Source organism: Brettanomyces bruxellensis, chromosome 8, assembly GCF_011074885.1.
Source record: "Brettanomyces bruxellensis chromosome 8, complete sequence".
Lineage (NCBI taxonomy): Eukaryota > Fungi > Ascomycota > Pichiomycetes > Pichiales > Pichiaceae > Brettanomyces > Brettanomyces bruxellensis.
This window is the reverse complement of record NC_054689.1, coordinates 2459484-2480791: the sequence shown is the minus strand read 5'-3', so window position 1 is coordinate 2480791 and position 21308 is coordinate 2459484. Positions and strand designations below refer to the sequence as shown.

The window sequence follows — 21308 nt, the reverse complement described above, 5'->3', positions numbered from 1 at the left end:
GTTGTGTATTTATTCCCTGAGTATACTATAGATTGTAGTAGTGTAGTATTGTATACTCAATAACAGCTACCGGAATACGTACAAAATATACAAATAAATGAGCTATACTAAGGCAGTGACGGTAGTATAGCAGTAACAGTATAATGTCAAAGTAATAGTTTTCAATGTAATAGCCTTCAATGAAATAGTTTTCAATATAATAGCCTCCAGTATATTATTTATCAATTTAATAGCTTTCAAAGCGTAGCTTTCAAAGTAATAGCTACCACTGTAATATCAGTAATTGCTTACATACTACTACGCATTCATGTATGGCGTACATTTGGTTGTTGCATGAGCTATGCTTTTGAAGTATTAATGCTGGATACTTAGAATGCGATCAATACTCATCTCATAGATCACACATCTATCTTCATAATCATACACAACTTTGTTGATTTCCCCTCATTACATACTTAGTCCTCATCATGTATTTACTATCGCATTCTAAAACTTCATTCCTTATAACAGTCCTCCCACTTCGTACTTCTACACACCTACCATGCCTAATTATTATATTATTACAACGGACACCTGTGGGTCCAGCTGCCTGTACCCAAAAAAAATAAGAAAATGAAAGTTCGCTCATGGGGCCGTCGCCGTCGTGGAGGTGGACTTCTTGACAGGCCCGCCAAGTGAGCCCCGGAAGGGAAAAGTCCTCCAGCTAAACTTGGAGCTCCTCCTGTCCCTATTTTCGCGCCGGCTCCTATCGGGCAGTGAGCCCTCGGAAATCTTTGACCTCCGCCGGGGCTCCGGGAGCTGGCCTCCTTGTAATTCGTCTGGTCCCGCCATAGAATTCAAAAAGTCCCTCAAGCTCACGTATGAATCGTTCGGGTCGACCGTGGAGTCCGCCGAGCGCCTTGTCCTTGCCGCGTTTCCCATTAGAGGATCCAACCGGACAAAATCGCTTAAATCCTCGTCGTCCAAGTCCACGCGGGGGAGCCAGTTTGTTTGTGTGTTTTCAGGATCATTTTCTGGCCAAATATTGATATCCTTTTCTGTTTCATTTTTTGTTCCCTTTTCTGTTCCCTTTTCTGTTCCTTTTTTTGTTCCCTTTGTTGATCCCTTTTCTGTTCCCTTTTCTGTTCCTTTTATTATCTCTTTTTCTTCTCCGTTGGCCCGGCCGATGCCCTCCTGCTCCTCCTCTATGCCGCTCAACCCTTTCTCCAGGTCCCGAGTGCGCAGATCTGCCATGGCAACGCCACTTGCAGAATTTTCCACACCACTTAAATGTCCCGGAAGGGAACCTCTGGAGCTCCCTGAGCCCCCTGAGCATCCAGAAACAGCAGAGCCCGGCCGCGTCTGCCCGTCAAGGTGGTACCCCGGAAGAAAAGACAGCCAGTGCCTCCACAGCGAGTAACTGAACCTCATGCCCGGGTCCACGCGGGCCACAGTGAGCGTCCAGGGCCGTTCCCGGTACAAAAACACAAGCGTGTCAATCGTGCAGTTGAACGCCTGGAAAAAGGCCGCCATTGCATACCACACGTAGGTATTGGACGTGACCTCGCCGTTGTGTTTTAAAACATAGCACTGGTGGATGAAGGGAAACATCCAGAGAAGAAGATAAGACACGGGGTAGACAAATATGACTTTCATCTGTTTCATAATTTGTGCCCGCCGGACTTCGAACCGGTCCATGGCCTCCCGGTGGAGCATCCTCTGGATATCGAGGCCCATATCCCGCTGGAGTCTCCTCACTTTTTCGGACTCTGTGGATTCCACCTCTGTTGCCTCATCGCTGTTTGTGGATTGGTGGTCTAGTTGGGGAAATTCTGGTTGTCCATTTTCTTCTCTTTCATTATTTTCTTCTCCTTCTTGATTTTCCTGATTTTCTTTTCTTCCGTCCCCTTCATCAATTTCTTTTCTTCCTGCATTTTTTTTTCTTCCTTGCCTTTTCTTCCTCTCTTTCCTTCCCCCCATTTCCTCCATCTCTTCCCTCTCCTCCTTTTCTTGCCGCTCAACCTCCTGCCCAGAATATGTGTTATTTGTAGATGAAGTGCCCTGTGAATTCGAAAATGGATCCTCATTGAAACTTATATCGTTTCGAGCATGGAGTTTCCGGATGTTCGCCATGTCAGTCTTGCTGTTTAAAGCCCTTCCGTGGAGCTTTGCGGAAATCTGCACGTCTGGAAAAACAAGCATCATCACAAACTTCCCGAGCTTGTACCAAACTGAGTCTCTAAGAAGTGTGGAGAGCATAGTATGCTTTTGACCTCCTTCCAGGTTCATCTTCGAGCTCACCACCTTATACTGGTGAGTCACGTGAACGTACGTCCCCACGTACATCGAGAGAATGATGATCACAATGCAATAACGGAAAATCCAAGTGAAATACCACACTGGTCTCACAGTTGTTAAAAAGCTCCAGTTCACCTCGGACGTGTATCCCTGTGTTGAAACGTACCCCACCGAGCTGATCAATGACGGAAAAACAATCGAAATCATGTAGAGATAGATCCGGAACGGGTAAAGCCCGCCCTCCTGCGGATTTGACGTCGTTAACCGGTTGTGATTGTAGAATTTGAACTTTTGATTCGGGAAAAAAACAAGCAACGCAATGTGAACTGCAAAGCAGAGAATGATGAAGTCGCCCCCTTCAATGCTGAAGCATGTGAACCACCCTAGCACATTTCTAAAAGGTATGCTTTCCATAATCGACTCTTTTGTGGCCTCTGCCACCGCTGGATATAATAAAAGGGCAAGTGCTTTAATGAAATCAAATATAATGAGCATGAAAATGAGGTTGTGGCGATATATTCGCCTCTTGGGGTGAACCATCCCCAGAAAATAGAACGACAGTAATCCTGACACGATTGATACGCTTGAAGACACTATTCCTGTTATTCGGATCGCTCTTCTACGGTGATAGTCAAAAGCACGTTCTATTGCAGCATTTACAGCATTTACAGCTGTGTTTTCCAGTACCTCTAGTCCTGATGTAGACATTGAACTTTCAAAAAGCAAAATAAAAGACCGAAAAAAATTGAACACTCACTTAACTGATACCTAACTGATAAACAAAGCGTTTTCCCCCTTCTTGATCTCCTCCTGCTGCTCTTGTAGTCTGCCTCCGTCTCTTTTTCCTTCTTTGGTGTTTTTGTACTTGGCTCCCGGTCTTAATATGTCGCAATCGGAGTTTTTCAGTACAAGTTGACTTGGTGGTGATACATCGCCCTGTTTTCAAAGTCTAATTAATGATTGGCTTTCCGCTGCTCTACCGTAGACCTTCTTTTGCCGTAATAGATGATGGCCCAGATAACTAAGATAAGAATAATTTAAAGAAAAATCAACAGAGCGGAAAGCAAGTTATTTAAAAGTCAAGTTTTATGTGGTTGATATAATTATTATTTCGGAGAGGACCTTGCAGAAATTTTATTATACTTCCTATGGCAGCGAAAGTGAGATGTAATAATAATGTATAAAATCACGGGAAACAATAAATTACGCGCCAATGCAAGAAATGGGCATTGAGTCAAAAAAAAAAAAAAAAAAGGTATCTCTCTTCTCTCTCTACATGTGTTCGTAGATACACCTATATATTTTCACCAAAGGCACTGTACAGTAATGTGCGCGGCAAAACCCTTCGTGTCCCCAGGACTGTAAAAAAAAAAAATTAAAATTAAAATTGCTCAATCAAATTTTAGAAATTAAAAATAATAAAATTCGCAGGGAAGGCATTCGCGTGGTGAGATTATAAGCAGCCCTTGAAAAAGTCAAAACAAAAATAAAAAAAGCAGCCTAAAAGATTTCCAAAACACCGGAGAAATGAATGGTGATTTTGAGAGAGAAAAAAACAAGGTTGACTAACAATGGAATTTGCTAATAACTAACGAGCCACTGACGAATAAATAATCAATAACCAATTTGCGTGCAAAAGCATTGAGCGAAAATAGATCGCGGGTCGCTGAATGATATAGAAAAGTAGCTTGTTTCTAAAATAAATGGAAAGTATGCAATAGATAACAAAAGCGGGAAATAATGATACATGTAATAATACGGATTGGGGGAAACTGGGTGAAATTTGATGCAAGCAAGCATGAATAAGTACAAACAAATGGTTCTTCCCTTAAATATCCGTACTGTAACAACCAAAATAAACGCCAATACAGGAGCATAAGGTATTTTTGTCAGACTTTAGGCGCCGATGAAATAAATAAAATCCTTCATTTCACTCCAGGCCAATTTACGATCACGTTTTGGTTGAAGCCGAGCAAGCATGTGTAAGTGTATTAAGTGTATTAATTGTTTCGTAAATGTATTAAAAATGTATGTACGTATTTACATGGCCGGCATAATTACGATGTACCCCCGGTATGCAGAAAAATTAAAAATAATAAAAGATCACCGCAATAATTAGTGGTACAAGTACGATCCGAACTGATAAATAATAATCTATCCAACATCAACACGTAAAAAATTACTTATTGCCGTGTGTGTATTATCATAGTGCATGAAAGTAAACAGTACGAAGAAATGTGTGTGTACGGGTAAAAATAAATTTCGAAATTAAAATTACGTCGAGTTAGAGAATCTACTCAGTATTTTTACCCGATGCAGAATCACAGCAATGCGAATTCCCCCCTCGCATCCCGCCGGTTCGCCCTGACCCTAGAAAATAGGCATCGCTCGTATGTACGTCGATCGACGCGACTTCGGACCCCAAACACCATCGTTGGAGTCGTGTGAAAGTAGAAGAAAAGCCTTAATTTCCGTGTTTCTTCGACCCATTCCATGTATCCCACGACGCCCACGTATAGTACATGGTTTCCAGAATCATCTACGGCGAGCAAATCGCACTTTTTCGACTGTTCATACACATGGTTAGCTACTAATTCACATACCGGGCTTTCGGTCACTTTATCAACATTATTCACGAGATACTCACCAACTGATCTTGCCAAATCCATTTGTATGATATCCTCGCCATTTCCGGAACACATTACTGTGACCGTACAGCGTGAATTCCCTGTTGAAAAAGCACCTGCACCAACAATACCGGCACATCCGACGCGGCCCGACGGCTTAAGCATGTTTCCGCCGGAAGAAGCCCCAGTTAAAGCACATCGGTTTGGCAATATTACACTCACACCAATCGTATCTTGTATCGTGTGTGTTTTCATCTGATCATCATCCTCCTTTTTTGGTGCTGATGCTATACTTCTGTCCTGTTTTATGTGGGTCCTGTATTTTTTGTATAGCAGTTTCATTCTGGGACTCACAAGGTCCAAGTCTGCCTTAATATTACCAATTTTGACAATAGAGGGAGTAATCGCGAGATTTTCTGACTGCATCACGTGCCTATTGGTGTAGAGAAGTCCATAGACCGCGTCTCTAAGGGGCAAACGGCTTGAGTTCATTATGATTGAGTTCTGGCATCTTTTCATGGTTTCCATATTGTAACCACATACACTTGAATCACAAAAAACGCTGCATTCATCTGTGATAGATGAACCGTACCCTGTGTTTGTCAATTCGCTCTCCTCGAGTACTTTAGATGCTCTAAGAAGCTTTTCAGAACATATCTCAAGACTGCTACTTGTATTTCGCATGGAATCGTCTTTTTTCTTCACGTCACAATCCATATTGTTACCTTCAGCATGATTCGGATCAGCGCTTGCCATTTTTCTGGTGTAACTATCCACCCTTTGTGCACTCTCTAACGAAAGTGCCACTAAGGCTTTTAGCATGCCTGCATGCTTTTCATTAAAGTAGCCCGCCCCGATGTGAGCGATAATTATTACGTCATCCTTATCACCACTGCTGGACATCACTAGTTGTATCTTTATATGTTAGAAAATTGTAAATACGAAGATATTGAACTGTTGTCAATGGCCAAATTTCACCTCATTGATCTTATCCAGAAAAAAAAAAATCAAAAAAATATAGTGCATACACGCATACACTACTGTTCGCATTATCTCATATGATACATGCTACACGAATACTCTGCAAATTGCAATGCATTAGATATATACTCGATCATTTACACATTCACCTTCTTCAAAGCCTCTAAGTACTTTTCTCTTAGCTGGCTTTCCAATATTTCGCCCTTCAATATCTCGTTGATCTTTTCCCATGCTTCTGTACTTAATGTGACGTTATCACTATTTTGTGAACTCTGGGTCTCTTCCTTGGTCTCCTGTGGCAATTCTTTGGTGGCTTCTATCTCCGGGATCTCTGCATTTGCCGCTTCATTGGCGGCCTTCTCCGCTGCCGACATCTTTGTAATAAATGCATTTAGTGTAATACTATTATCAGATGGAGACTTAAGTAAACTTGAGAGACGGCTGCCATCATGAACGGTCTTTGTCTTCAACATTAGCTTGATTTGTTCGATATCAAGCATCAAATTGTCCTCCTTTAGTGATTCTTGAAGTGATCTCTTCACTTTATGTATAAGCCAGTCTGCTTTTATGGAGAGTATTTTCTTGAATTTTGGCGTCCTTATACTTCTAAACGTCACGCTTATCTCTTTATCCCCGTTGGATTCCATCTTTCTCTTGTAAACTTGGGGTGCTGTAATCTTTATAAAGCCGAATTTTGGGATGCCGTTGAGATTTGCCAATTTAGAATCTGCAACTGGTTCTGGGCACACTTCTCTAACGAGAGAGGTATATTTTTGAGCAAATTCCAATTCTGTGGCCATTTTGGTTATATCTCTGTACTATGTATTGATTGTGAAATAAAATAAGTATGAATAGTGCTTGCGATTGATGATGTTGACTAGGTCAAACCGATAAGAGATATATGCTGGTGGATTGATTTTTTATTTTTATTTTTTTTTCGCACTTGCTTATTTTTTCTTGCATTTTTTTGAGATCGGAATTCTGTTCTCTTTACCATGTCTGGTTATTCATGAAACCAAGAACAGTTCCAAGATAGCACAGCACATATTTTGTTCATGTAGATGGAGTCTGTTCCCAAGTTCTTCAATTACCATGAGTACCGACAGTTTAATCGATCAGACCCGTCTAAGCCAATAATAATCACGCATTTTCCCAATGTGTATCCTTCAGATGCCACAGATATAGATATACCGAAAGAGCAGACAAGAATAGTTCGAATTCCAAGGCTTATGAGTATTGACTATCCCCAGTTCAGTCCTGATTTTCCGGGATGTGAGGATGCAGCCATTAAAGGTGCCGAAAATGGCGGAGAAAGTGTTTTTAAACCGGAATATCAGTATGAAGGACAATGGTTCGGAACGACTTCTGCATCTCCACTCGGTTTGTATCTTCAGAAAGATGAATACAAAGCAATTGTCTCCAAAGTTAATGATTTGCTCAAGGCGCAGTACGCGTCCAGTTTCTTCTGGGTCGTGTATATCATCCTGGACATCCTTACACTTGGATTATTGACATGCTTCCGATTTGGAAAGCATCCTGCAGTTTCTCTTGAAGAGTATATTCGAACGATTAATAAGAACTTTAAAGAGGAGGGTAAGCTGTGCCGGGTCATCAGTCCACGGCTGAGCGGGTATCTCTCGCTGGATTTTGAGATTCCGCGTCCAGAACGACCGATGTGAAAAATAGTAGGCATTGAGTGTAATTGAAATAAGATATTCATGGGTAAGGTAAGGTGGGATGAATGTAGAAGTAGATAAAAGTGTGGAGTATATGATACAGTGGACAGTGGATAGTGGATAATAGTATAATGGTGTATAAATCGTACCGATTTTGCTACATTACAAATAAAATTAGACTTCAAGTCACCTGTTTCCATCGCTATATCTATAAAATGCCCTTCTCTAAGTAGGGTCTGTTTTCTCCATTATCCGTTCCTTCAGACTATGTTCTTTCCTTAATTTGTTCCTTCAGACTCCGTTCTTTTCCTAATCTATCCTTTCAAACTCTGTTCCGTCAAATTATTTTCTTTCCTCAATCTTTTGAGCTATGTTCTTTCTCAATCTGTTTCTCCTTACTCCACCATCATATTCTACCTGTGCCGATGGTGAAGTTTCCTCATCCGGTGGTTGAGCCTACCGTTCCAATTGAGAGTCTTCAACCCGATCTTATCGCTCTCGAGCTTCTCCGAGTTCTCCATCAGCTCACGTCTGTCTTCCTCCTTTAAACCCATTGCAGACCGCTTGACTACCAGCGAACGGTACCTGCTCCTGCTGTCAATGACGTACTGCTTGCATTTCAGGACCTCCTTCTGGGTTAAGCCGCCAAACCGAGAGTCTGTGAAGCATTCGGCCATGAGCGTGTTGGCATCGAGAATCTTCTTCGGGAAGTTCTGAATGGTTCTGAAAAGTTCCGAGGACAGAACGTCTGTGTCACCGTGGGATGTACGTTGGACGATTTTCTTCAACTCAGGTTGCATCAGCTTGAAAATGGTGAGAGCAATCTGGAAGATGGTGCGAGAGCTGTCGTAAAACAGGCAGTCCCATACCCGGAGAGTAGTCTCAATGGGGAGAACTCCGATGAATATGCTCATGAACCAGCTGGTGGTGCAGAAGGAGAGTGTCGGGAGATCGTATAGGAACGAGTTGGAGCCCTCCTGGCACTTGCCGTCGCTGGTGTCCACAATCAGCCGCCATATTTCCGGCAAGTACTGCCTCAAGCAGAGCATAAGTACACCCTGGTGTACGTTGACTCCCTCCAAGTTCAAGTCGTGGATTCCCGGAAGATACCGCTCCGAAATGATAACCAGCATCCAGAACGCCTTCTCCTCATCCATGAACATGAGCAACAGCCCGGCAATGAAGTTTAGCGATTGGCAGTAGCCGATCGACGGCTTATACCTCGCAAAGCACTTGAGAACACGCCGCAAAGTTTGCAACAGCACGCTCTCCTCCTCTGTGTGCTCCCCAGTCGCCGGATCCACCTTCTGGATGTTCTTAAAATGAACGTTTTCGGGAAATGTCCGGTGCAAGTCCTTCTCGATGGCCTCAGTGTCGTCGTTTATGATGTCGATTGTCTGGTCGACGAGTCGATCGTACACGCCCTGGTTCTGCCTCAGCTTCTCGTTCCCCCTCGCAAAGTAAAACCACGCCACTCCCCTCCACTCCGCGGGAATTCCCTTGTGCACAAACCGGGCCAAATTGCTCGATCTAGGAGGAAATCGCTTCGGTGCACCTGATTGGTCCACAGCAAGCCCATTTCTCGCCATCATCTTCTCCCACTTGCGTTTCCGCCGGATTAGATACTTCGAGTATTTCTTCCACCACCCGTTGTACTCCTCCTCGCTTACAAACGTGCTTGTCTTCTTAAATCCGTACCGGTCCTGTTTACTCTGCAAAATCCTGTTTTTCGATGTTCCACGCACCAGGTTCATCATCAGCGGCTTTCTGCCCACGTGACCATGCCCCTCACCCTCCTCTGCCACCATAGACTTGTTCATTTCGCTCCTTACAAGCTCAAACGAGCTTCTTGACTTCTGAAGCGAGGCGTACGACTCCTTCTTTGTGATATGACGGGTTTTCGCCCGTTTCGGCACCGTTCCGCCGCTCGAGCTATCCACAGAGCTCATGTTCTCCGCAGAAATGAACGTGAACGGCTCATCTGTACCCGAATATACCATTGTATCCTCGCCGTACTTGTTATCCTTGGAAATCTGCTTATGCTGTTTTTCCGGCATCTCAGCTGCAACCTCTTGCCCGTTTGCCGAATCCAGCAAGTCCACCTTGCTCCCCCGGCTCGGAACCTTACCGGCATCTCCGCCAACGTCGCCATCCTCGTCCCCATTGCAGTAATACTCGAGCACATTGTAAGTAGTGGATCCTGAAGGCTCTTTTGAATGGCTGTATCTGTTCCTGGCAGGCTGCTGCAACCGGTTTCCTGTAAAATCAAAAGCCTCATCATACTGCTCTCTGCTGTTTTGTGCCGCCTGCCCCAGGCCCTGGTTTATTCCCATAGATGATTCACCTCCTTTATTGTAACCCATGGCAGTTGACTCTGGAACTCGGTGTTTCAAAGAGTCTCGAAGATTGGGAGTTGATGCAAACCCCACCATGTTTCCACTCACATGCCTGAACATCTTGGATATGCTTGCTTGCGTGATATGTGGTGCTTGGCGATAATTTGGGAAATCTGGGATGACCAAGATGCGATGTAGTGCGAGCGGCTTTGCACAGATCAAGTTCTCATTCTATTCATTTTGAATTTTTTTTTTTTTTTTTTTTTTTTTTGGTTTCTTATTTTCTTCTCTCATTCACATCTCTATCTGGCCTTGCATATCTCCGTACATCCATCGACCAGGATACTCGAACTAAGCACAACATTACACCAACAATCGCCAACCGTTATACCGACACCACATTTACAGTTCTCTGATGACTTAATATAGGTGTCTTTGGATGGGACTGCAAACACTCACTGCAAATATTGGCAAATACTCGCATACTCACGTACTCACAGATACTCATCGCAATCCTGAATACAAACACACCAGTATCTCATGAAATCTCAATTCAAGAATATCGACTGGCGGATTCCAGAGCAGGTCACTGAATCGTATCCGTCTTGTAAAGATTTCGCCCTTGATGAGGGCGTCTTGGTCACAGATAAAGGCGTGTTTCGATTAAAAGATAGAGCTCAATATGCATTCAAAGCAATATGTGAAAACGGGCAACCGGTTCTTTCATCTATGAATACAGTTTTTTCAAGGTTGGGACTTGCCGTTACGCCGATAGAGAAGCTGTCATGGCACAAATATATAAGCCACAGCACGGATTCAACAATGTTGCCCCGGTTTCGATACTCGATATATCCACTTGTGTATTCGCTGTGTACCGGAATGGTTATAATTCTTTATTGCACTTCTCTCCTCTTCACAAAGCACTACATCACGGCTTTCAGACCCGGTTTTTTGATGAAATCCTCGTGCCTTGTTGCCTGTGCCCAGGTTGTTGCCATAAATGTATACTCTATGGTGAATATCTTCCACCAAGGTCTAGATGGCAAGTGTTCAAGCACAGAGTTACTCAACAAGTTGACCTTCTCCACCGGATTCAACGTGGTTTACCTTATAGTGTTTCTCCTTCTTCTTTTGAGCCAGGTCAACATTGTGAAGAGATTGTATCCGAGAAGAAATGAGAGCAAGTTTATTCTCATTATTGGTACAACGCTGGTTATCATAACGGAGGCGCTTTGGGCCACTGCAAACTTCTTGTCGCAGAGTAGAGGTTTTGCTTACTCGTCTGTGGCCATCACCAGCTCCGACAGCACAGATTCCGAATCTTCTGATGAAAATGATGAGAATGTTATCGTTCTTATCCTTCCTGTTTTTGTGTACTTGTTGGAGATCTCGCTCTCTGTGCTATACACATGCTTGATATACCTCTACTGTCTCAGCAAGAAGCGGTACGCATTCAAGTCGTCGATGATCATCACGACATTATTGACGATAGTTGCCATAAATTCGCCAATTGCCTTTTTCCTTGCCGACATCTCCAACGTCTGGGTGAACAAGTTCTCGAGCTTCTTCAGCATGGCTTCTTACGTAATCACCAACGTGGCCACCTGGGAGTGGCTAAACCAGTTGGAGCAAGTCGAGAAGGATGACCAGCAGAAGAACCTATTGGGGAGACGCTTTTTCTTGGATGACTACATAGAGGAAGAATATGACGATGCGGGACCCGAGTATGGCTCGAAAGCTGGACTTTCAGATGCCGAAACGGGAACCCGTGTACTAAATGCACCAACTGACACGGGCAACTCGCTTGCAGTTTCATCGAGTGGTCAAACTTACAACTTGAAAGATTTACATGGGTCGAAATTTAAAGAACAGCTTTCCCGGTATAGGGACAAGATTGAGAAGACATTTATTGAAAGTATCCGAGGTATCGATCTCAAGCAGCCTGTATTCTGAAGAAGTTGAGGCAAGGGCTGCCGGAAAAGGTCGATGATGGGGAGGAAAGTGGTATCGATTTAAGCACGAGGTCTCCGGACAGAGATGTTTATATATATCGCAAAAAGGAGGTTGTTTTCCCGGAGAGTGCGATGGAGTCTGCGTTTTCAAATAGTAATAATCGGATGGAGGAACCGCGGGCAGAGGAGCCCGAGATATCCCGGATAAAGGCTGTTTCTGGAATAATCCCGGCGCTTGGTGTTGGTTTGAAAAGGAGGTTTTGGGGAAAGGACAAAAATGTCATTAACCATCGTATGAAAACATTAAGTGGGGTGGATAATGCAAAGGATAAGGGGATAGATAAGGGGATAGATAATGTAAAAGATACGCCACGGTTGAAGATTTTGGGACTAAATGATTCTCTCCGTGTGGACGAACTGCAGCCGGATTCACGTAACGAGGAAAATTCATCAAGTACGGAAGAGAGTTCATCAATGTATACAGGCACGGATGTTTATTCAGGGGCGTCTCTTCCATCTGTGCTCAGAAGTCTAAGTTTTGACCCTTCGGTACACTTCGAGTTCGGTTCAGACTCTGAGACTGGCGCAGAGTAGCCGGCTGAGGCAAATTTGCTAGTAAATACAGTTTTTTATGCGATTACGTGGTATTTGCATTAGTTGTTACGTAAGTCAAAGTAGCTCATTCATCTTTTTTCACGGCTGTGACCACCATCATGTAGCCGAGGCCTTCGTAGAGCACATCGTCCTCAATCATACCTCTGTGTGTAGACAAGTACTTGGGGTTGGCATAAGGGCTTCCCTCCAAGATCTTGCTTCCCACAACACTTCCATTGAATCCGTTCACTTTGTAATCGACGAAAAGCTTGGCCAAGTTTATCCTGTCGGTGTCTAGAGGCTTCATAGTCATAATTCTCGTGTTGATTTCCTGCTGCTTGATGCCGGTTGGGTCGCCATGCTCGCCTACGTCTTTTTTCAAAGCGTCGATCTCCTCGCACTCGGAAAGATCTTTGGTCAAAGTGGCGAGGTTCAAGACTTTCTGGATTTTGAGGAACTCGGTGAACGAGGTCATCATCTCGAAAAATGAGTCCAATCTTGGTCCCTTCCAGTTCTTGAGGAGGTGCTGGGGCCATGCAGTCTGCCTTTTTCAGCAAGTGAGGGGAAGGATGAAGCCGGAGGTGGAACGGGGGCTGGATTTGCCACTGGAACGGATCTAACTTGATTAGAAGCTTGTGTTGCTTGACTTGCCTGGGTTGCTTGAGTAGTGGCATTTGCTGTCTGAACGGCTGTCGATCCAAGTATCGAATTATCGTTCCGCATGGATGATAAGTCACCAATTGTCGAGCTGGTTTGGGACATCCGGGTGCTGCTAATATCAGAAGCAGCCGAATTCAAGGATGTGAGCATCGGATACGCAATGAAAGCAGTTCTGACGTCACTAAACCCGATGGCCTGGAGCATAGGCACGATTTTCTTCGTGAGATCAGTCACGGCAGTGCCGTTCTTCGAGGCATAGTCGGCAATACTGTGCCAGAGGCTGTGCCAAACAAACTCACCAACACTGTGAGTGGTGTCTTTCTGGTTGGCTCTCTTCTGGGTGTCCGGGTCAATGTCCCAAAGCTGCAAATACAACTTGCCCTGAGGTTTCAAGACACGCTTAAACTCGGTGATCATCTGGGTGAGGTCACCAGCATCGCAAACCAAAGCTTCCACGTCCTCACAGATGAGCAAACTCTGACTGGAAGACCGGAGTGGAATGTGCGAAATGGACGGAGTCGTGAAGGATGAGTAATCTTTCAAAAACTCCTTCTCCCGGCCCCCTATGTGGTTCGTGTAGTAGTACTTGGATATCACCTGGGTGTCAAACTGTGGGTTCTGCTTGATCACCGGCTCATCTAGGTATCCCTTCCCCTTCATGTCGGTGAGTGTCAAAAATCTTGAGGCCGCTGTAATCACGTTGATGTGTGCCCCAGGCACGGAGTGGCGGATATTCCAGCCATCAACAAACTCGAGAGTCTCGGAAACAGCCTTCTCGAGTGCACGGAGCTCGGACTCTGTCAAAGCACGCTTCTTGAATGCATTCATCTTGCTTGTGGACACGATGCACACCTCGTTTTGGTCTGTTTCTGCCGGTAATTGGTCTTTGAACACTTCGGCCTGTTTCAACAGCTTGCCGGAGAGCTGGAGATACCAGAGAAGCGAGAGAACAACCCGTCTGTCCTGGAACATGCTCTGGGCGACTGTTTCTGCACTTGGCATTCCTGTTTTGCCGCGCTCACCAGCACTAGAATGTAGTTTTTTCACCTTCACCACGTTTTTGAACCCAGACCGCTGCCTCTCCAAGCCGGGCACCTTCTTCCCATGCAAAACATCGCTTGCTAGCCTATCCTTTTCGCGCTGTTGTTGCTCGTAAAGCTCAATTGCCACTCCAAGACGAGCCACAAGCTTCTGGTACCACAAAAGCCACATGTTCTTACGGGTCAACGCGTAGTTGAGTGGGTCGTCCGCGTTCGAGTCGTCCATGTACTTGAGGAAGAATCGAAGTGTCTCGAAGTAGATTCGGAGCTGTGCATCCTGGAGATTCTTTCTGAACTCTGCCATCTGCATCTGCCTCTTCTCGTATCCGCTCAGCTTAGCTCTTGCTGGCAGATCAACATTCTTGAAGTTCTGGTTGCTCACAGTGCTGTACACAGTGGTGCCAAACGCTATATCCTCTGCAATGCGTGCTGCCCGCCTAGTGAAGCTCTTGAAACGTGACACCGACTTTGTTTTCTTCATTGCTGACGATGCAACCGTCATGCTGCTGCCTCGCGACATCACAATTGCTGGTGGTGTTTCCTGCGAGATCGATGTTGTCGCCAAAGACACTGTGTACTCTGTACTTTTACCTTTTTCGTTACTCTCTTCTTCTCCATCTCCTTCCCCGTCCTTCTCCTCGCCTCTTCCCGCAACCCGCGTCATCTCGGACGACCGTAAAGAGCCCACCCCGGAGGACCCGACCGAGCTCACGGTTGCCGTCGAGTCATTGTTCGGCTCGATTGACGCGCCAATCGACGCGCCGACACCCGGCTCCATCTCCAGCCCCGATCCTGCGTTTCCATCACCATCCACAGCCGTTATATCCTCCTTCACGCTGTTCTTGGACTTCATCAACCCACTAAAAAGCGGAAGGTGCCGGTGGTGGTGATGCCGGTGCGTCTTACCGTGTTTTTTCTTGTATTTATCGTCACTTTCTGGCTGCCTGCCACTGCCTGCACCTAAACTGGCACCACTCGCATTGCTGTACGCTCTCTGGAGCTCTTCGTTACCCATGCTGTATGTTTTAGCCATCGTGTGGCTCCTGGGAAAGTGAAGCTCGAGAGGATTGCTGTCTGTCGTAAAATGTCTGTGCTGCGATATTCGCAAAAATACTCGCGGTACAATGTTGTGACTTGACAGATGCCCACTCGACTGGTTGTCTGAGTCCTCTCTTGGTGTCGCCGGCTGGTCCTCTGCGTATAAACTGCCTGATCCTGCCAGGTTGCTCGATGAAACGATCGAGTCGGCGTCTATTTCAATATCCGAGCCTCCTACTTCTATGTCTCGAATTCCAGCAACCGGAATGCTTGAGTAGTCATTCTCTGTTGAATCATCCGATCCCTTTCCCAGTTCCTCGTCACTGGCGTCCGCGGCATTGTTCCCAGGCCTTTTTCTGCTCTGCATTGTTCTCCGCATTGTTGTAAACTTTGACATTACAACCTGCGATGCTCCAATTTGACTATCATTAAACGGCAAAGTATCAATACCGTAAGTTTTCTTCTTCTTAATTCTTTCTTTGTTCCTTTTGTCTTGCTTCCTATTCAATCTCTTCGATTGCTTTCTTTGGCTGCTCCCTTTACGTAATCTAACTCTGTATTGATCTTCCTCGCTGCCTAATGCCTATTCTCTGCTAGATGCACTTCCTACTGCGATCCCTCAATTATTCAACCTGGTGCCCCTGAATTACCTGCCTGAGGCAATGTTCAGCTATTGCTCCGGAATGTACGTCTCTGTCCTAAAGTTTCTCTCTGTGAAACTAGGAAAACAAGTTGTACAGATTGTATCTGAAAGAATGATAAAAATAGCAGTAGTCTGTTTGAGTTTGGTATTTGAAGAATCTTCCCTCGGATCACTCACAGCTGTCTGCAGCCGCTATGTTGTTTTCCTCCTTGCCTTGTTGTCCGCAAATCTTGCAACAATCGGAAAATTAGGCGCCTAATTGACGAGAATGTACCCTTATACAGAGAAACACTATGTGAAGATAATGTGAAATTTTGCGAAGAGAGTTTGGGGCGAAAAAAAAAAGCTGATAATAATAATCAGAGATAATAAGTAAGGTGCGAAATAAAAGAAAAAAGGAGTTGTGTGCGCGGCTGAGCACTAAAAAATTTGAAAGCCATGTCAGGGAAAAAGTCACATACCCTGTTACAGGGACGTAAAGTGCTTGCAGAATGCATTATTCCGGTAGGTTGATCAATTGTAATTTTAGCGTGCGGTCAACAAGAATGTGCTCGTTCCCGATATCCATTCCTGAAAGATGGAAAAAAAAAATTGCCGATGCATATTTTTCCTTGGAATGTTTGTATGTGTCAGCTTGGCTGTCTTCATGCAAGCAAATGTAACCTCTGGTTTTATATTAATGTATATAATTACATATAAAGGATTAAAGAGCAGGGCATCTCAAACGAAAGCTGAAAACGATTTCGTTACGAAAAAAAAATAAAAAAATAAAAAAATAAAAAAAAATGCATCGTATCATGCTTATTTATGCAAAATTACGTCCTGGTAAAGTCAGCATCGATGTAACTATCTATCTAGACTTCAATATGTTTCATCCTTTCCTACAATTCTAATAACATTTTAAACAACGCTTAAACCACCTCATACGGATCCCGGTCGGTTTTACTGATGTCAATGGTCACGTGATCAATTTCGTTCAAGCTGAACTGTTTTGCAAGTTGAGTCTTTAGCATTTTTAGAAATCCTCTCTCTGTGTTTGAATGGTTGCAGGCAATAACATGAGATCCCCGCTCCTTGTAGTACAATGCCTCGTGGTGCGACATCTCTCCCGTGTAGTATAAATCGGCATCAACACCTTTGAAAACTCCAGCACCCGATCCTGCACATATTGCAATAGTTTTAATCGATGGAACCTCTGTTTCACCCCTCGAATTCGTTGCAATCTGTATGTACTTAAGCCCAAGGCTGCACTTCACCTTTCTCACTGCCTCTGCAAGGGAAATTTGATTCTTCAACACGATTAGACGACCCATTCCCACTTCTGGAACACCGTCTGGATTTGCTTCAATCACCTTTTTCGATGCCAAATTTCTGCCACTGTCACTTATTCCATCCACAAGCCAATCATTGACACCACCCTTAGCCGCGTCGATCGCTGTGTGTGGGCAGTATACAGATATTCCACTCTGTATCAGTTTAATTAATGACTTTTGCTGAGGATCAGATGGACGTATACTCTTTAGACCCCTGAATATGAACGGATGATATGCTAAAATCAGGTTCGAACCGGCATTCATCGCCTCTTCCGCAACGGATTGTGTTAAATCGACCGTGAGCAGAATGCGAAACGGCGAATTTTCGATTTCCTGATCGTTCTTTGTGTCAAAAGATGAATCCACTAAAAGGCCGGTATTATCCCAGGAGTGGTCTGCATAACTCACGGGATACAATTGCTCAATGCATTTAACAATTCCCTGGAGTTGTCTGGCTGTTGTCCTGACGCTCATTTCTGTGCTTTAACTTTGCTTTTACTAAAATAGTAACCAAGATATTGTAAATAATAGCAGAAGAAGGTGATCAGGATAGAGCGTGCGGCATAATTTAAAGCGAGATAGAATGAAAAAAAAAAAAAAAAAATAGCGATAAAAAGATAAAATAAAATAATAATACTCTATATAATTTCACTCCCTTTGTCGTTCTTTACGCATCCCAATTGTCCCTTTTTCTCTTCTTCAACTACCCAAAGCACCACAAACACATTTCAATATTCTCAACTTTTTTGTCTACATTCATACATCTCTGCATACAATGTCAACAAAAGTGCAAATTACCTCAGATCAGCTCTCGGAAGCTATCAAATCAAGACTTAAGGCCTCAGAGGTTGAAGTTCAGGATATGTCAGGTGGCTGTGGACAGGCATTTGCAGCCATCATAGTGAGTGATGTATTCAAGGGCAAGAACAAACTTGCAAGACACAGATTGGTTAATAATGCCTTGGATGAGGAGATTTCCCACATACATGCTTTCACTCAGAAGGTTTTTACTACAGATGAGTGGGAAGAGCAGAAAAGACTATACAGAGCCAACAGTCAGTGAACAGTGTGTGTTTCTACTTTTACAGTTGCAAGAGGTTGCCAATTTTGTTGTTTGCACGGGATTTTTCTCTTTCTTTATGTTGCCTTTGTCGATTCTTCGGCTTCTGTTGTGCATCCAGCATTCCACCATTGTATATTATAGACACTCGCCATTACATCTGGCCAGTATTTCTTCTTTCTTTCCCCTCTTTTCCATGCCTTTTTTGTTGTTTTTCCTCATTGATTTCACCCTCATTAATTTTGTCGAGTTTAAATACATCCAACATCTTAATTTATCTCCCCAGTTGTAGTCTTTCACATCTTCACCCTGTGTCCGAAAACCCCATAAAAAATACACTCGCTTGTTATCAGCCAATCACCGGTTCGCGCTTTGTCAGCGGCACACCACACTTTTTGCTTTTCCAATCTTTTTATCCTCACTAAACTTCTCGGCACCGCCTTGATCCTCGGAGACATCGCTACAATGTCCAAAAAAAGCTTGAAAGAGTGTGTTTTTTGTTGTTACGTGTGTTTTATGGAATACAATAAGATGCGAGACGTGAACAGAAAATATGCCATAGAGATTGCATTGCCTGAGATTCGTCAGCATTACCTTTTTAGCACGGCTGAACATGTGTGCCGAAAAGTTTGTCATTAAAGCGTGTCAATAATAAAAGCGGATAAGGATTATGAAAGAAGTAAAAAGTAAAGTAAAATAAAGCCATGAAAATTTATCGCCGTTGAGATAATTAAATTTCCATTTTCCTCGTTTTGTTGTTTCGAAATTAATTGTATTACCGTTAAAAGCAGACCTTTGCACTCAATTAAGAGTAAGAGTATGGAGGTGGAGGGCTGTCAAATGCAGCCTCTCTATTGGAAACAATAGGATAACCATATGTAGAATTGACAAAATCATTCTTCGTATCTCTTTCTCTGTTTAAAGCATCATCTTCTGCTTTTTTGCTCAAAAGTGTATCCAATTTTGCAATCCTCCTGCTTATCTTCATCCGCTCACTCTTATCTATGTGATATGTGTTGCTTGGCTTCCTGTTCTGGATGTTGCATGTCGCTTTTGGTGAAGCCATCTTCTGTTTTTCCATGAATCTTCGAAGCTCCTCCAGCTCCTCATCCCTCTGTCTGAGTCTCTGCTTCTCTGATTGCTGTTGTTCATATTGGGATGCCCTTCTCAAGTGAAAATCAATAGTTGGTATAACTGTAGCTGTTGAAGAACTAAATCCACTACCATCCCCTCTAGACATTGGAATTGCACCTTCATTAAGTTCCCTTGTATTCTCCAAAGAGGATGATATTCTCGATGTAGGATGAATGTATCCACCAATTCCCCTTGAGTTTCTTTTCTGCACACTAAGAGATGGTGATGATTTGGATGTTTTGAGCTTCATTGGAACAGATTTATTCTCTAATACATCACTGGCCACCAATGTTGAATCATCCCCATCACTAATAGCATCCTCGGGAACAAGCGATGAAAGTTTTTGTTGAGTCTCGGCAACTTTTTCCTTCTTTTTGTGCCTACTCCAATGGAAAACACGCCTGCGAGGAGTATCTTCACCATGATTGCCCTTCCAAAACGTCCTAGCCTGGATGTTTTTGATGAGATTCACCTTTTCGCCAACTCTTCCAGTAGTGAAATCTTTATCTGTCATATGCAATCTACTAAACGCCAACGAGTTCGATGATGCGAGAATTGCATTAGCGAAGGCTTTTGTCACCAAGTTCGAATTCATCCTATCGCATGAGAGCTCTCCTCCCAAAGATAACGTCTGCCTAGATGATGCTAGACGAGTCAATCTCATCAAACTACCTGGAGACATACTCATTGGAGAATCCGGATCGATATCCTTAAGCATGACTCGAGGTTCTTCTTCTTCCTGTTCCTCGTTCAGCGACCTGTGAAATTGATAAAATGACTTGGTGGTGTATTCAAGGCTGAACTTGTAAAGCATACCGGGCAAAAACTCTCTAAAAAGCTCCCCGATCTGTGTTTCTATCTTCTCCTGTAGAAAACGAGCAATCGGCCGTATTTTGTCAAAAGTGGAATTCACATCAATGGATTCGAGGGGCTCGTTCTTGAACACAAGTGTCAATCCTTTCGATACGCTAAAGACAACAACTATAATCGAGCTCATCCTAATAGAGCTCAAAGTTACATATAGTGGAATATCAAAGTCACAATCCGATACTATGAAGTTTGGCTCTATGAAATTCGACAAATCTGCACAGTTGTAAGAGACATCTGCCTCGCAATTTTCCATTAAGTGATCCTTGATGTTTGCATTGTAGTTCTTTAGTAAACTAGCACTCACTTTTGTAGTCATAGTCACAGACGCATCACCCGAGTAGTTGAACTTGAAGATACCTCTAAACCGATCTTTCCCCAAATCACCGATTTCCAAAATTTCAAATTCTGGAGCTATCGATCCAAAGTTAAGGTCCATGATTTTAATGCCATCACTAAGAATATTTGGCCTCTTACCCGAGTTCATCGCCTCGTTTAACGTATCTTTCGCATACTGGGTAAATGACTCCTTCTCTATGTAGTCCCAGTTGATTTTGAAAGACATCTTCTTTCTCTAAACTCTTTTCTTATAGCAATAGTGATCTATAACAAAATCCGTCTGATATTTTTTCCTTTAAATCTCGCCTTTTTTCCTTCCCTTGGTAGTAAAATATTGTGTCAAAGTTAAATGGAATGTATCGCTTAGTTATTAACCTAGATAGTTCTCTTGTTTACTTTCCCGAAGCACAAAAGACGTTCCACTTGAACCTTTGAACTCTATCTTGTTGTGTCTCGTATGATTCTATCTCGATGACTGTATCAAGTACAGTATTTTTGAAAAAAAGTTCAAGTCACAGGACTTGAATGTTAAGTGATGCAAAAAAAAATAAAAAAAAACTGCACATAAAAATATTTCAAGATTATAACCGAAATACTAAAATGAGCTTTTTTCCCCTTCAAAAGATCAGCCAATCTCTTCCTCTTCCTTTCTCTTGCCCGCATTATCGCGCAAGGCTTCTTCAGCTTGTTTATGTTTTTTTTTAATTCAACCCGAATAGAGTAAAAATTTTTTTATTGTTTGTGGGGTATAAATACGTAACTATATCATGT

General features: G+C 43.4%; 10 protein-coding genes across 10 annotated transcripts; 3 read left to right on the top strand and 7 right to left on the bottom strand.

The window, feature by feature from the left end:
- Nucleotides 1-624: 624 nt before the first annotated feature.
- Nucleotides 625-2772, bottom strand: BRETT_001298 (uncharacterized protein; the record flags this gene model as incomplete). Its single annotated transcript, XM_041279852.1, has 1 exon — nucleotides 625-2772. The coding sequence occupies one exon, from the start codon at nucleotides 2770-2772 to the stop codon at nucleotides 625-627; it is 2148 nt and encodes a 715-aa protein (XP_041138066.1).
- A 1826-nt stretch (nucleotides 2773-4598) lies between these two features.
- BRETT_001297 (uncharacterized protein) lies at nucleotides 4599-5807 on the bottom strand (the record flags this gene model as incomplete). The annotated part of the gene is made up of 1 exon (XM_041279851.1): nucleotides 4599-5807. The coding sequence occupies one exon, from the start codon at nucleotides 5805-5807 to the stop codon at nucleotides 4599-4601; it is 1209 nt and encodes a 402-aa protein (XP_041138065.1).
- Nucleotides 5808-6022: 215 nt separating this feature from the next.
- Nucleotides 6023-6685, bottom strand: BRETT_001296 (uncharacterized protein; the record flags this gene model as incomplete). The annotated part of the gene is made up of 1 exon (XM_041279850.1): nucleotides 6023-6685. One exon carries the CDS (start codon nucleotides 6683-6685, stop codon nucleotides 6023-6025), a length of 663 nt encoding a protein of 220 aa, XP_041138064.1.
- Nucleotides 6686-6946: 261 nt separating this feature from the next.
- BRETT_001295 (uncharacterized protein) lies at nucleotides 6947-7564 on the top strand (the record flags this gene model as incomplete). Its single annotated transcript, XM_041279849.1, has 1 exon — nucleotides 6947-7564. One exon carries the CDS (start codon nucleotides 6947-6949, stop codon nucleotides 7562-7564), a length of 618 nt encoding a protein of 205 aa, XP_041138063.1.
- A 410-nt stretch (nucleotides 7565-7974) lies between these two features.
- On the bottom strand, nucleotides 7975-10017 carry BRETT_001294 (uncharacterized protein; the record flags this gene model as incomplete). Its single annotated transcript, XM_041279848.1, has 1 exon — nucleotides 7975-10017. The coding sequence occupies one exon, from the start codon at nucleotides 10015-10017 to the stop codon at nucleotides 7975-7977; it is 2043 nt and encodes a 680-aa protein (XP_041138062.1).
- Nucleotides 10018-10437: 420 nt separating this feature from the next.
- On the top strand, nucleotides 10438-12443 carry BRETT_001293 (uncharacterized protein; the record flags this gene model as incomplete). Its single annotated transcript, XM_041279847.1, is given in 2 exon segments — nucleotides 10438-11841; nucleotides 11856-12443. The coding sequence occupies 2 exon segments, from the start codon at nucleotides 10438-10440 to the stop codon at nucleotides 12441-12443; spliced, it is 1992 nt and encodes a 663-aa protein (XP_041138061.1).
- Nucleotides 12444-12528: 85 nt separating this feature from the next.
- Nucleotides 12529-15548, bottom strand: BRETT_001292 (uncharacterized protein; the record flags this gene model as incomplete). Its single annotated transcript, XM_041279846.1, has 2 exons — nucleotides 12529-12969; nucleotides 13032-15548. The coding sequence occupies 2 exons, from the start codon at nucleotides 15546-15548 to the stop codon at nucleotides 12529-12531; spliced, it is 2958 nt and encodes a 985-aa protein (XP_041138060.1).
- A 1187-nt stretch (nucleotides 15549-16735) lies between these two features.
- On the bottom strand, nucleotides 16736-17611 carry BRETT_001291 (uncharacterized protein; the record flags this gene model as incomplete). The annotated part of the gene is made up of 1 exon (XM_041279845.1): nucleotides 16736-17611. The coding sequence occupies one exon, from the start codon at nucleotides 17609-17611 to the stop codon at nucleotides 16736-16738; it is 876 nt and encodes a 291-aa protein (XP_041138059.1).
- Nucleotides 17612-17912: 301 nt separating this feature from the next.
- Nucleotides 17913-18200, top strand: BRETT_001290 (uncharacterized protein; the record flags this gene model as incomplete). The annotated part of the gene is made up of 1 exon (XM_041279844.1): nucleotides 17913-18200. The coding sequence occupies one exon, from the start codon at nucleotides 17913-17915 to the stop codon at nucleotides 18198-18200; it is 288 nt and encodes a 95-aa protein (XP_041138058.1).
- An 802-nt stretch (nucleotides 18201-19002) lies between these two features.
- BRETT_001289 (uncharacterized protein) lies at nucleotides 19003-20763 on the bottom strand (the record flags this gene model as incomplete). The annotated part of the gene is made up of 1 exon (XM_041279843.1): nucleotides 19003-20763. One exon carries the CDS (start codon nucleotides 20761-20763, stop codon nucleotides 19003-19005), a length of 1761 nt encoding a protein of 586 aa, XP_041138057.1.
- Nucleotides 20764-21308: the final 545 nt, after the last annotated feature.